Source organism: Perca fluviatilis, chromosome 9, assembly GCF_010015445.1.
Source record: "Perca fluviatilis chromosome 9, GENO_Pfluv_1.0, whole genome shotgun sequence".
In the NCBI taxonomy this organism is placed as follows: domain Eukaryota; kingdom Metazoa; phylum Chordata; class Actinopteri; order Perciformes; family Percidae; genus Perca; species Perca fluviatilis.
This window is the reverse complement of record NC_053120.1, coordinates 19,678,531-19,693,694: the sequence shown is the minus strand read 5'-3', so window position 1 is coordinate 19,693,694 and position 15,164 is coordinate 19,678,531. Positions and strand designations below refer to the sequence as shown.

Here is a 15,164-nt window from a genome sequence, read left to right as displayed (position 1 = left end):
AAAAGTGTTAAAAGATATTTCAGTTTGGAACTAGTATTCTGTTGACACACAGGGATGCAGGTTGAGTGACTCACTATATTCTGCCTGGAGAGTTGGAGCAGGAGGGACATTGATTTCTTTCCTTTTCAAGTGGTCCCTAAAAGTGATTTGCAGCAATTAAACAGGGGTCTGCGAGACAGACCTGACAAAACCATTTGAGAAATGATATTGGAGAATGTCCCTCTGGCCTTGCCTTAATGGAAGCAAGGGGTATAGATATTGCATTTTGTACAGACATCATCGGGAATCATCAAGTGAGAACACCTCTCGCCCTGTAAACTCTTTATTTGAGGGGTTCTCTGATTCCATTTGAAGAACAATGTCTGGTCTCAGACTTTGTGCCAACATCACTCCTTCAACTCTCGGGTCTGTCAAGATCGGCAGGACTTGACACATTGATATTGTCAGTGTGGAATGCTCGAGATCACCTGCAAGCTCAAAGTATGATTGTCTCTTCTCAAAACATGCTTTTGTTAAAAGAACATGATTTTGAAAAAGTTCTTCATGGAGAATCTACACTGAACTTCAGACCACAAGCACTATCTATAGTGATTACAAAATGTAATGCACTTAGACATTCAAAACTAATGATCCAGTGGAATTTGCTCCATCTTGCAATTTATTACTGCTAAACAGTAGATTTATTACTCTCACATTTTACACATCATATCATGCTTTGTAGATTGCTTTTACAACAAGTGTTGAGACTGGATTGTAAAATGTGTGCTCTCTGGCTCCCAAAATGAAAGTGCTTTAGAGATAAGGACTGGATGAGAGGACGGGAGATACGGCACATTGCAGCGGCGCAGCTCCCAGAACGAGCTGTTTCACTGTGCAGTAGTCTGCGTTATATAATTCTGATGGGGTTCGCTGGCATCTTACAGTTCACCTCCCACCGCTAAAGTGTGAAGACAGGGCCAGCTCTCTGGCTGTGTTGTCCTCACAAATGTGCAGAAACAAACAGACATGCTTCATAAGGGCACAGTATCAAATTACATTCAGTTAACAAACAGCCCCACAATTAACTTGTGTTTGGCACGTGGGAAATACATGTCAACCCCCTGATTAATGCTGAATCATGGTATTGAGATAAGAGTGGTGGGTGGAGAGCGCTGACGTCCACCAGCCTCCAACTCTTCGCCCTCGCAGTACCCCTTTTCTCGGGAACAGCTCCCTGCCATCTGTCAGTATTGGAAAGCCCTGGTGGCTTGCAGCAGGTTTTTCCAAACCTACATACATGGCTGCTTTTCCCTGTCACAGACTCTGCTGTGCATGAACGTTCAGCCGTAACCAGCCACTGGGCTACAAAAAGGTGTCAGCCTAGCCAAAGCCTCATTGACACCCATGAAAAATCTCTCTTAGTAGTGTCATTGATCCCGGACATAATCAGCTGGAGGGCTGTACATTGGCCAAAAAAGGACACAGTAAAGTTAAAAAAGCATTACCACCAGTGAAGCCACTTTAATGTAATTGGACGTTGTTTGCCTAAGTGCTATTTAATTGCCTGCCTCCTCGCTGAATCTTTCATGCAACTCTGTGCCGCCAACAAACATACCAAAGCATTGGCAATGTGTCCTTGTTAGTTATTCATGGTTTGATTTGCTTTATATCTCTGCTCACTCTTTTCTGTGCAACACTGAAAGTGAGCAGAAAGTACATCCTTAGCTAAAACCTGTGGGTAGAGATGGCTCCTGCATCAGTGAGTAGAAAATAGGCTTCCGTTATGAAAAATGACTTCAATGAAGTAAAGAAAACTGAGGGGATGCCTCATCTTGAACAAATAACAATATATGTGTGTGGTTGCAGTTGTTTCCATGCAATATCGTATGGCTGGCCTCCGTGTAGGAATTATATTGACGAAGGTCCAAGAGTCATTTCCTTTAAGAGAAAGAGAATGAATCATAAAATGTGCCTATCTCGCCTCTGATACCTTATATTTGCTGGCCCCTACTCATAATAAACCTAGTGTGGTGCTCATAAATCATGTGCATGTCTCCCTAACAGATACATGATGATTAAAACAATGTATGATTAAAAAGTCTTGTTTAGTTCATCTTGAGTGTGCTCAGTTGAATAAACCCCATCTTGTCCAAGACATAAAAGACATGCATCAACAATCACTTCACCCCTGTCAAAAAGAACAGAGGGCCGAGAAAAGAAAGTAATAAACTCCAGCTGAAAAACTGAAATGGCTGCTTGTGTGGCCTCAGGTTCATGGACCAGCTGTGACAGCGACCTCCAAGAGTCTTTGACTTTGACCGACAGCAGATTGGGAGGACAAGGACGCTTCTCTAGCAGCCTATGCTCTGCTTTGTACGTACATTTTAGCCTTTGTTAAGTACTATCACATAAGGAATAACTGCAACTTAAAGCCTTTCCTTCTTCCTTTATTAATATAATTTACATATCAACAACATATGGTGTTTTATTTCCTGCATTATAACTACCCTGGTATGAAACCTTTGTGTCTGAACCTGTTTTTGCCAGGACATATCTGATTGACAGTTCTGTTGCACACAAAAAACAAGGTATCTAATGATATTATAATTTGAGACTAAAGTACTAAGGGGAATAAACTTCAGATGATTAGGGTTTTTATTCCTACAATGCATATTGGTTTGTACAGTAAATAGGTATGGGATGACAGTGCACAAATGACAATGGTTTAATATCACAAACATGAATTGTAGCCCTCTGCCAGATCTTTCAATAGAAGAGCCGACATAGATTAATTTATTACTGTGCATAAACTCAAACTCCGTATACCGGTACTAATTTTATTCCAGCACAGACCACTAGAAAACCATGAGAGGACTATCTCCCTGTTCTGCGTTTTAAGATATTCTGTAAGAGATTTACTTTACTGAGCTTTACTGAGACTTACTGAACCTCTACTAATATATATGTTACTGGCAGACAACAGTTTAGGCATTACTAAGTCACTACTGTCAAGTGTTACAGGGCTTACATGTCTATCAAAGGGATGTCACACTGCATATCATCTTACTATCACCTGCCACATAGTATCAAAGATCTTTTGAAGCACCTGTAAGATGTAAAGATCACCATTTTTGTGTGCAAGTTTGACTTTCACTTAACCACAGTGGTTAATTTACAAGGCAACAACATAACTGAGATGTAGGCTACTGTACTGAAACAATTGTCCTAAAAGCTTAACGGTATATGTCAAGTTCATTTGATTTTCTCTAAATTTTACTGGCAAGTAAACAGTAATGATCTCTCTTTTTCTTTGTGACAGTGACAGTAAAAGAAGAGCACATTCTGCAAAACTCAGAACTCAAAAAATATATTTTAATCAAAATGTTATCATATTTACTCCTGATTTAGGTAGCTATTATTCAATAGACTACTAAGGTATATATTTATGAGATACATGTGTATGTGGAATTCAGAGAGTATGTGTAAGCACACACATTCCAGCCCTCTTGAAGTTACTTTTTTTCCCCACACCATAACCTTACACAGCCCTGATTTAGATGAAAAAGCATAATCATTGGCAACCTGTGAGCAGACACCATAGACCAAAACAAAACAGGATGGTCTATGAACATGTGAAGTGTTAAACATTGGCATTAACTGCCATCTAGTGGCTAGTATTGGTATTGCAAGAAAACATAACTAGAAAAATCAGGATTTCAAACCGATAAATGTGGGCACATGGGAGAATATTTCCTTCACGGCTTTCTTCAAGAAACCTTTTAGGGTTTGGGTAACAAAACTACTTGGTTATGTTTAGGAAAAGATATTGGTTTGGGTTAAAATAAACCCTTTCTGGCAGAAAGCCTTGAAGGCTAACTTATCCTGTATGCTAAATTTGGATTCTGAGTCAACAATATTCATAATTTAAAAAGGATCTTAAATCAGTCATGAGCTAAATTACTGTCACATGGACATCCACTGCCTCAGTCTCTGCCAATGTCTTCCATCTCTTTGTATTCAAAGGTGCAGGTTGTAAATCAACAACCAGGCCTCCCTTACACACTTGCAGTTGGTCCAGAATGCTGCAGCTCACACAAACACACACACACACACACACACGCAGATACACATGCACACACACACACAAACGCACGCACACACACACACACACACACACGCAGATACGCATGCACACACACACACACACAAACGCACGCACACGCACGCACACACACACACACACACACACACTATGATAGTTGCCTTTGTATATTATTGTCATTTTATCTTTTAAACTGGTCTTTCTGTTTTACTGTGTTCTTTTTATGGTTTGTTGTGATCTTTGATTGTAAAGCACGTTGGTCAATTGTTGGTTTTAAATGTGCTTTATGAATAAATTTGGATTGGAACAAAGTGCATCATGTCCTCTTTTTAAATAAAAAAAAAGTAGGCTATATGATAAACAGGTTTTTCTGGCAGGCTTTACCTAAAGGGATGTAAAGTGTGTCTGGTATCTAAAAGCAGGTTTATAGTCACATTCCTACTGTATATCATCTCTGCATTCCCAAGAACTTGGGCATTTGCTGGGATATTTGCATAATATTTAAGTAATGTATCTTTTATTGATTGAGAAAAACTGAACCATGTAAGCCTAATAGTATACCACCACATTTGCAGGAAACTATTATCTTGGGATTATTATTCTTTATTTGCATGGTAACTCAAGAAAAACAGGTTTGTCCCATAGACATCATAGGAAGCAATAAGGAACTTTAAAAAAAACTTAAATTTTGTGACAATAGCTTCATAAAAACTTGTAGTAAAGGGATCATTTGATATATATATCCGAACTGAATTGATTTAGAACACGGGAAGCAAATAATGGCCGTAGTGTGATCCTTATTCGTTAGGTTATGTACAGAATAATAGGTTACATGTGTGCTTACACTGCTGCACAAAGATATTTTGGTATTCCAAAACCTACCTAACACAATGGTGGGCCGTTTTCACCGTGCACAGAATATGTCACAATACGTATTTCTAAATTACGAGCAGAGAATGGCGAGTTTACAGTAAAGTTCTACCGAAAAGCACCTGAATGCATCATTAGAGGGAGGAGGTGCATGAACACTGACCACACCACTCTCGATACACCATCCTGCCAGCGAGCCAGTGTTAACAGGCCCAAACATGTCGGGGAAGAGTTTTCGAGTTAGCGACGGGGACTGGATTTGTCCTGATAAAAAGTAAGTGCTCCTGACATTTTGAATACAATACCTTTTTACGAACTAGCTAGCTGGTTAAATGTAACAGCATGTTTGCTGAATTTGCTGGTCTTGCTAACGTGCAAACGTTAGCTTAGGCCTTCTAGCATTTCACGCTAACGTTAGTTAAGGAAACTAGTTCACTTTTACCTTATTTTTACCTCATTATCCGCACTATATTCAAACTAAACGTCATTTAAATTGTTCATTTAAGGGGACATGTTTTGGTTTACGTGTCAGGGAGTTTTAATATAGGTTGTCAGTGTGTGCAGACTGATAAGATAGCAAGCTAGCTAACGTTAGCTTCTGTGGGTCAGGTGAGAGTCCACACTCGCTATTGTGGGTGGTGTTTACAATGTTGTAGAAGCCAAGTTGTCATGAGTGTAGAGTCGAACTTAAGTAGTCTGCAATATCATGTTGTATTATAAACGTCTTACGTGACAGACAGGCCAGCTGCAGTTGTCAAATGCACACTGGAAAGGCTTTTGACACAGGCTGTCCAACGAAAGACTAACGTTACAAGCTAATGGTGTGCCACATGAAAAATAAATACACCTACACTACTACTCTTGTTTGTAGCACACTCAGCTTATGCCTGAATGATGAGATAACAAGTTAAGCCTTATCTGCATCTACAATGTCAATGTCATTTTTTTTTTGCTTTTACAGGTGTGGAAACGTGAACTTTGCTAGAAGAACTAGTTGTAACAGATGTGGGCGGGGTGAGTCCTTTATGCAAATTAATGTATCTTGCAGAAGCTTAATAACATTACATACTGTCAAAATTCCGCTGTACTAAAAAAAACATTGGTTTGCTTCCACAGAGAAAACCACAGAGGCAAAGATGATGAAAGCTGGAGGAACAGAGATTGGGAAAACTCTGGCTGAGAAGAGCAGAGGCCTCTTCAGTGCAAATGATTGGCAATGCAAAACGTACGGGGATTGTAAATAATAAGGGGTTACCAAAATGTTTGATTAACCAGACACTGGAGCAAGTAGAAAAAAAGACTTTTCCTAACCAATGGAATACATAAGAAAACTATGCATTTTAATAAGTTGAGACATACACTTTTGTTTGACATTTTATTTAAATGTGTCGAATTTTTACAGATTTTTTTTATTTACCTTCTCTCCTGTTCTCATACAGATGCGGCAATGTCAATTGGGCAAGGAGGTCAGAGTGCAACATGTGTAACACACCGAAATATGCCAAGCTTGAAGAGAGAACAGGTATCCCAACAAATATATAGTTTGCCAGTTTTTTGTGTGCGTTTTGAAAACCAGTTATTGATTGCCTTTTTCCACCTTTCAGGTTATGGTGGAGGTTTCAATGAAAGGGAGAATGTGGAATACATTGAACGGGAGGAATCTGATGGTGAATATGATGAAGTGAGTCATACCTGAAAGTGTTTGGTAACCCATTCAACTGACAAACTGTAAGCATACACATGTTTGGCAGGTAGAATCTTGATTTTTTTTTCTCCAATGTTACAGTTTGGTAGGAAAAAGAAAAAGTTCCGTGGAAGGAGCAATAGCACACCTTCCTCAAAAGAAACTGAAAAGAAAGAAGTAGCAAAAGGTGAAGATGAGGAAGATGAAGAAGATGAGGAAGAGGGTGACCTTTCCAAATACAAATTGGATGTAAGATTGGTGGCTGGAGCTGGCAATTCAAAAAATCAAATTCTATAATGCTAGCCAATAACAATGTAATATTAAACACTTCTTCTCCAGGATGATGATGATAATGATGATGATGAAGAAGATGACGAGGGTGACCTGTCGAAGTACAACCTGGACGCCAGTGATGATGAGGACAAGCCAGCTAAGAAAAAGGGCAGCCAGTCGGGTTCGTCCCGTTCATCCTCGCGGTCCTCCAGTTCCAGTTCACGGTCGAGGTCCAGGTAAAAGGGTACAGGTCAAGGGTAACTCCGGGCAAAATGTCAGTATCAGCTCAATCTTCCTTCTGATTTACTGATCAATTTCATGTCCTGTTCTGCTGATTTGTTGTTTTCTGTTTTCTCAACCCCTCCGCTTCTGTGGTTTTAGAAATTAAATGTGCAGACAGAATTATTTTTCTGGATAATATCTTTTTATGTTTTTGTTTTAAAAATGCCTATGACTTTAGATGGAAGCGATGCATTCTTCATATTATAGTCTTGAAATGTACTCCGGTTCTCTGTATGCACTTGTTACCTTTTTGCTGGGTTATTTCTTCAAACCCCCTTATGCACATTTTGTTAGTCTACATATTTTCTCATCAGTTATGCTATACAGTAAGGCAAGAATAGTTTTACTCAAATACTCATTCATTTAAATATCTGTGTGGTGCCGTGTGAACCATTAAACTATTCTTCTTGTTCAGAAAATATTGGAAAGGTTCTGTTTTTGTCTTTCAGGTCCCGCTCTAGAAGCTCATCCAGTTCCAGGTCTGGATCTCGCTCGAGGTCCCATTCCAGGTGAATGAGGTGACATGCACTCTCTCCCTTTTAGAGAGTGTGTGTATGGGGCTGAAGACTCCAGATCAGTCCTATTCCCTAGCTTAAGTTTGAACAAAGACTGGATAGTGCTTACTCCACTAAAGTCCTCTTTCTCAATCTGCAGATAGTAATTTTGATCTGAAATCATAGGAAAATTAATGAACTGCCCCAACGGTTATTAATCATTTTAGGTAGGGTTATTTAAAGTTTAATTTAGGGCCAAGACTATAAAACGTACACAGTCTTGACTACCTGAACTGAGTTTTATTGTGGCTCAAAAGTCTGAATAGACATCTGGGGTCTTCATCAAGCATCTCTCAGCAGTTGTGCTGGCTTTTATTATATTCACAAGGACTCCAAACATTTTCTTCATTGTTTTCTCAGTTCCATTAATCCATAGTTAAATGCTCTTAGTCTGAGAAGCTTGATAAATACCCACGCTGATGGAACTCTGTCTTGACCTTACTGACCTCAGTGCTTGGTTTATTCCTCCAAAAGATCCAGTTCCAAGTCTGGAAAGGGCTCCTCTCCCCGGAAGAGGTCCCGCTCACCCTCCTCCTCACCTGAGAGGGGACAGAAGCGCAGTCGCTCCAGGTCCTCATCTGGAGAGAGAAAGCGGAGGCGTTCTAGATCACGTTCGTCCGAAAGGTTTGGGTTTCTGTGGAATACCACAATGGCACTGATTATTATTAGCCATCTGTCGCCTCGCTTGTTGGAATTTAGATTTACAGAAATATGTTCACATTTGTAACTTTTATTTATTTATTTATTTTTTTTATTTAATATGGTCTTTGACCTTGTACTTGTTTCAAGTATGCATAAGTGAATGTTAATAGCTGAGCCTGCTGACCTTGTTCTTCTTCCCATGGTGTTTGTGTGATTTCAGGCGCCGCGGCCAGTCCTCCGGATCCTCCCATTCTGACTCCAGTTCAAAAAAGAAATAACTTTATTACAGCCTTTAAAACAAGAATAGGAACGTAGAAAAGTGCATGTTGTGTTGCAAGGAAAACGACCACATCATTTCAATATACTGTCCATTTTCATAGAAAAGTCTCATTTCCCTTAAAAAAAAAAAAAAAAAGAAAAAAAGGCAACGTCAGCATGACTCCTCTCTGCCGTTACCCATCATTACAAGCTCCCTTTTTAAAACCACATACACCCCAATCTGTGACAAGTGTCTGTAACTGCAGGTTTCCAATAAACATACATATTCCCATAAGAAATTCAAATATACTGTGAAGAGGCTTATGCCATTTTAAGCCCATTCTGCTGAATATCTTCGTGGCAATACATTTGATTCTACGCATCTGTAGGTAAATTGAAGTAAACATTTTTTATTACTTTTTTTTTTTTTTGCCCCTAGGAAACATCTGAGATTACTTTATTTTTTTAATAAATTCATTTTTAAAATAAAAGGTGAAGTACTTAAGCACCAATTTAGAATAACCGGGATGCAGTTATGAATTTTGTTTTTTCTTGATAAATAAATAATTTGCTTTTTATTTTCACGGTAAGTATTTTACTTTTTGATATTGCTTGTTTTAACTAAGTTGCCGTAAATTCAACATTCTTTGGTGTAGGTGTTTATTGTTAGTTACTCATTACACAATTGTTACCTGTTTTACCACTTTTACCACTCCGTTACTCCTCTTCATTTGTCACTTGGGACACAAATGAAATCAAGAAAAGACTGATATTTGTGATCCAGATTAGTACATCCAGAATTCCAACCATACAGTACTAGATCCCGATCATGGTGAAATGTGGCAGTACAGGCTTTTTATTGGTGAAACAACTCAAATGTACACGTGTAAATAAACTCCTGTCGACATTGTTTCCTGTTCTTTCGTTGTGCGTTTGATTAAGCCAAGTAGCCTAAATCTGGAGAGGCCACATGTAGAACTGTTTAAATATTTGCTAAATCTGACATGTTTGATTAATCCCTGTATCACTATCTAGCAGTTATTTAAAGTATAGCGATTTGAATCAAGTATGGTAACCGTAACGTGAATGTTTGTTACAGTGATCTAAGATGTCTTCAGTGTTTTGGTTTTGGTTGATGGTACGTTTGCTGATACGTGAACCGGTACTAAGTTACTGTTCTCTAAAGTAACGTTATATAGCCGGTTACTATTTAGTTTATTACAATATTAATATAGTGTCTTTGTTTGCATGCCTTAAGCTAAAAGTTTAGCAGCTCATATAAAAACTAGCTCGCTTCACCAGAGATACTGAGCACCATCTGACGATATGATAAAAGCTATGGCCTGGTTAATTTCGGCCTCGAGTTAATTATTAAAAGCCTAACTACTTAGTTTTAAGTACTCAGTAGTTGAATACTGAACAATGGGCTCCACACTGTAGTGTTGTCGTTCTCGTTGTGGTCAACAGGTGGCACTGTTCCTACTGTTACGATGAGTTTAACGGATGGATCGATACATTGGCGTGCTTAATGTAACCGGGGATACATCAGGCCAGAAGTCACATTGATCAATAGTATAGAACTCAACACCTGTTACTCGGATGGTCTGATAAAGCACACCACGTTCGGATGGGGTACAATTGATTGTTTTACTGCAGCTTTTTGGGCAGATGTACAGGCTGTATACATTCGCTCGAGGTGCTGGAAAAAAAAATAACACTACACGTGCTGTCTGTGTAGCTTAATGGTGGGTACGTAGGCCTAATATTTATTTAATATGGCAATTTTCATAATATGAGGCTAAATTCAAGTGGCGTAGATTTTTTTAAAGAAATAATGTATACCAATTTCCAATAAATGTGAATTTCCCTATAATGATCACCAACCGGAGGTAGCCGAATTATTTAATACAGCCCACTTTTAATTTGATCAGTAAACCCTAGCTCTGCTTTCATGTGCTCAAGGACAATGTCTCAGTGCTTTCTCTGCTAAAGAGGCGCAGAGCAGGTTTGTTTCTTCCCCAATCTCATCAGACGAGTCCGCCCGTGTGCTCACTTCGTCAAGATGTGACGATAATCTCTGGTTCTCTAAAGTGCTGTACTTATAAATAGGAAGTCAATGAGATCATAATTGAAGGTGTCCTATAAAGTTATTAAGAAATCCCGTTTATATTTTAGTAAGTGTATTTAAAACCCTGTGCATCTGCTGTTTGCTTCCTCTGGGCGCTTTTCTAGGTAGTCCCGCCTCCTGCGCGTAAAAAGGACCCGACGCGCTTTTACGCACTGCATTCAGTTGGAGCGCAAGAGTATGCCGGACCCGCACATGGGTTATCTGATGCATATAGGCTTATCCTTTCCGAAATGATGACTACGGACAGTTGTGATTTTCTGGAGGGCTTGCAAACCAAAATTGGAAAGATGCTGGACTTGAACGTCTCCAAGTCATTGCGCGAAGACAATGCCACCAAAAATTCCAGTTGTGGATATGTATCAGTTGGTTTTCCTATATCCATGATGATCACGGGCATAGTGGGCAACTCATTAGCTCTTATTCTGGTGTATATCTCTTACAAAAAGAAGGAAAATAAAAGGAAAAAATCGTTCTTGCTTTGCATCGGGTCGCTGGCGTTTACTGACCTGTTTGGACAGCTTTTGACAAGTCCCATAGTGATATCAGTTTACCGAGCTGATCGGAAATGGGAGCGTATAGATTCATCGGGCAAATTGTGCGCTTTTTTCGGTGTGTGCATGACAACGTTTGGCCTGTGCTCTCTCTTCTTGGCCAGCGCCATGGCAATTGAAAGGGCTATGGCGATAACAAATCCCCACTGGTACTCCAACCACATGAAGACAAGTGTGACAAAGCAGACTTTGGCTGTCGTATGGTGTCTTGTTTTGCTCTTTGCGCTGCTGCCCATTGCCGGGGTCGGGGAATACACACGCCAGTGGCCGGACACCTGGTGCTTTATCAGCACGGGGGACAGGAAAGTCCCGGGCAATATGTTTTTTGCCATCACTTTCGCTGTACTAGGGATTTTCTCTCTGCTTGTTACACTTTCTTGCAATGTAGTGACGATCCGGGGCTTAATAATGCGGTGTAAAACAAAGTCTGGCACGTCTCAGTCTTCAAAGCAGTGGGAACGGCTCACCACGGAGACCGTCATTCAGCTGTTAGGGATTATGTGCGTTCTCCTTATATGCTGGTCTCCTCTGCTGGTATGTTTCTATGGGCGACTTCAGCCTTTACATTTCTTACAGTATACAACCATTATGGTCGAATATAATTGAGGTTATCATACAAAATAGGTATGCTTAATTATTGTCCCTTATAGTGTCATGCAGTAATAGCCCATGTACTTTTATTATGTATGATTTTATTGTCAGCTGCCTCTCACAAACAGCTGCAGGTCTTTTAATCTCTGGAGATGCTTCATCTCCTGTTGGCAGGGCAGCGAAAGGAAGCAAGAACAGACGCTGCACACATCACACTTCTCTGTCTTCCTCAATCACTCATTAAGTCAGTCACCCTCTTTCTCTTTGCCCCGCACATACACACATCATACTTGCCAGTCAAATACATGCTGTCGTGTATGATTCCTTTGAAATCCTGCTAACCATTTTCCATTAAGAAGCAATCCACTTATCCGAGTCCTGTTTGGGGGATCTGCTCAGTGTGCTATGAGGACATGCATTGTCAGGCACATTAAATAGTCCCACCAAGGATATTAATAGAAGCCATAGCACTGTGGTAGCAATGATGTCAGAGAGTGAGTACCTAGAGCGAGAACATTATGCTTTTCTCCTTTAGTCACTTGATACAGTATAGCTACTCAGAATTGTCTTAAGATTAGTGACATTAAATATTCAAACTATTGTCTCTCAGCCAACATCAACCTCTGAAAGTAAAAAAGAAGAAGTAAATCACTAATCAACGCACTGAAGAACATAATTGATCTTCATTATCCTCCTGGTACAAACAGTGTGTGCCTGCCTCCCTTCTCAGGTGCTGATGCTGAGGATGATCTCCAATCAGGTATCCTCCCACGACTGCAATTCAGCAGCAGTGACCTCCAATCACACCTCTACCCGGGACGTCCAGTTAGACTGTAACTTTTTTCTAACAGCGATCCGCTTGGCCTCCCTCAACCAGATCCTGGACCCATGGGTCTATCTGCTCTTCAGGGAGATCCTCCTCCGCAAGTTCTGCATCATGGCGAACGCAGTGTCCAACTGCTCCATAGAGGAACAGAAGGAGACCCAGACGGCATTGGATGCCCTTAACAAGCAGAACCAAGATGGCAACAACCTTCATAAACCACAATGTAGCTAAGTCAACCTTTGACAGGAATTTCTACCTTGTGGCTTTGAGGCCGGGATAGATTGGATGGATGTGAAAATGGATGTACGCTATTGTCATGGATGTGTCGTGGGAAATATGGAGACAAAAATGTTCTTCAAATGCTCCACAGAATGATATTGTGCAATTGGAGACACAATTTGTCTCTGTATTAGCCATGTCTGCTCTGGGAGCATTTGGTTTGCTTAAAACACATTCCATTCAAAGTCACCTAACCAGCATGTGGATGCATGACCGTGTCATCTCTCACATTTGGCTTCAGTGTGGTTGACAGGAACTCCCTCAATGTTAGTTTGTTAGCCAGTTTTGATAGCATCTCCCAGACCAGAACTGAAGCATCCTTTCAATAACTTAAAGCCATAAGCCAGCTAAAAAACAATTTTTTTTTAAATTAAGAAAGAAACTGTAAATTTGCTTATGTGAAGTTGTAAATAGCGTTACATGAAATGTAATCATGGTGATCATTCAAAAGAAAAATGCAGATCCTAAACTGAAGCCAATTGTTGATTGTAAGATTATTTATTAGTGTCTATGGTAATATGAAATTAGTAGTTTGTTTGCTAAATGCAGATGATAATGCTACCTGCTGGGTATCAGTTGTACATTTTATGATATACTGTGCGTGGTGCGCCTCGGCTAGCAGCCAGGACTATAAAATGTGAAGCTTTTAGTTTGTTGCCACTTTCCCTCCTGAATATGAATGCACTGGTGTATTGTGCAATTATTTTCTCAGCAATTTTCTCTTCAGAATAACTTCGAGGCCTGTTATGAATGAAGTGTGAGGGAAATAACTGTAGATTTGTGGTGTTCAACGTTAAGAGATTATGGATGGCATGATGGCCTAATATGCTGTCAAGGTGTCATTGAGCAATCCCTGCCTTTTCATCGTATTAAAAGTATTCTTGTTCTCTAAGTACACATTGTGTAATGACACGTGTAACTAATTTCACCAACAAAATCTTTGTTCGAGAAAACAATTATAATAATTTGTGCAGGCCTTTGACCAGTTATGTCAATATAAGTAGAGAGATACTGTAGGTATAGCCTGGCTCCGCCCTCCTACATACATACGCTCAATTTTCATTTCCCTTCAGTACTACGTTTGGGTTCGCGGTATAGTCTTGGGTTTTCTCCTTCAAAATTTTTGGCAGTCCAATCAGCGAACAGAGAGAGTGGCTGAGAACGATGCAAGCGAAGCCATTCGGTCCGTTGTGGCAACGCTGTCGAATATCCAGAAGTTAAAGCCGGAGCAAGAAGAATCTTTGCTGAGTTTTGTTGGTGGCCATGATGTTGTGGCCCTCCTCCCCACAGGGCTCGGGAAAAGTTTGATTTTCCAGCTCTCTCTGTTAGTGATGAAGGAGTTGGCTAAGCCTAACGCTAGCGATGCTAATGCTAAATATAAGCCTTGACGGTCTCCCCTCTTGTTGGACCAGGCTACCGTAGGTATGCTCTTTGGATAAAAGACTGAAGAGCAGAAGTTTAATGGAATGAAGTCCTGTCCAAAACACACACGGTGAAATTAAAAAGATCAAAAAGCTTTTTTGGCACACTTGAAACTGCTTGTGCAACTGCTACACAATCTATGCAGCTTCACACACTCTCATCAGTGTGTTGGCCCAACAGTGTTAGGTAATGCCATTAATACACTAGGGTCTGTAGCTGCAGATACAGCATGTTTTTGCTTTTAATTCTGTGGTGATTGTCTTGGATATGTTGAATGTGTCGTTGCGTATTTTATCATTTTCCTCTTTATCAGCCAAATTGTGTCCTTGGAGCCTTGATGCTACCTCTAAATAGAAGTAAATGTTCATTTCTTTTATAGTTTGTACAGTGAAATTCACCAGAGGTCTCAGATGAAATCAAGGTCCTTTTCAATGAGGTGGTTTGCTTTAAGTGCCGAATTACTGAATGTTATTAATCAAGAGTGCCGTTTGCAGGCAATGGCAATGATGTAAATGTGATCTTTTTTCATCTACATTGTCATGTATAGCACTGCAAATGTATTTGAAGAGGTCCAGCATCTCAGTCAAAGACATCTCAAGGATGGACACATTTGCTGTCATAGTAACCTTCAGGTTATGGGGGACTTTCTCACACCAACACAACTCTGCCTTCTCAGCACATCAACAACAAGAGGCTTATGTACACTCTGCTTTGCCGGTCTTG

At 40.1% G+C, this 15,164-nt stretch overlaps 2 protein-coding genes across 3 annotated transcripts; both read left to right on the top strand.

Moving 5' to 3' along the window:
- Positions 1-5,072: 5,072 nt before the first annotated feature.
- zranb2 (zinc finger, RAN-binding domain containing 2) lies at positions 5,073-9,554 on the top strand. Its single transcript, XM_039811333.1, has 10 exons — positions 5,073-5,225; positions 5,913-5,965; positions 6,068-6,176; positions 6,391-6,473; positions 6,556-6,632; positions 6,738-6,884; positions 6,975-7,144; positions 7,640-7,699; positions 8,219-8,368; positions 8,607-9,554. Exons 1-10 carry the CDS (start codon positions 5,170-5,172, stop codon positions 8,662-8,664), a joined length of 963 nt encoding a protein of 320 aa, XP_039667267.1. The 5' UTR covers positions 5,073-5,169; the 3' UTR covers positions 8,665-9,554.
- Positions 9,555-9,655: 101 nt separating this feature from the next.
- On the top strand, positions 9,656-14,116 carry ptger3 (prostaglandin E receptor 3 (subtype EP3)). Of its 2 annotated transcripts, XM_039811332.1 has the most exons (3): positions 9,656-11,857; positions 12,089-12,158; positions 12,645-12,877. In XM_039811332.1, the coding sequence occupies exons 1-3, from the start codon at positions 11,003-11,005 to the stop codon at positions 12,749-12,751; spliced, it is 1,032 nt and encodes a 343-aa protein (XP_039667266.1). In that variant the 5' UTR covers positions 9,656-11,002; the 3' UTR covers positions 12,752-12,877. The 2 variants fall into 2 exon arrangements, with proteins under 2 accessions (XP_039667266.1, XP_039667265.1); XM_039811331.1 differs by lacking the exon at positions 12,089-12,158 and having other exon boundaries at positions 12,645-14,116.
- Positions 14,117-15,164: the final 1,048 nt, after the last annotated feature.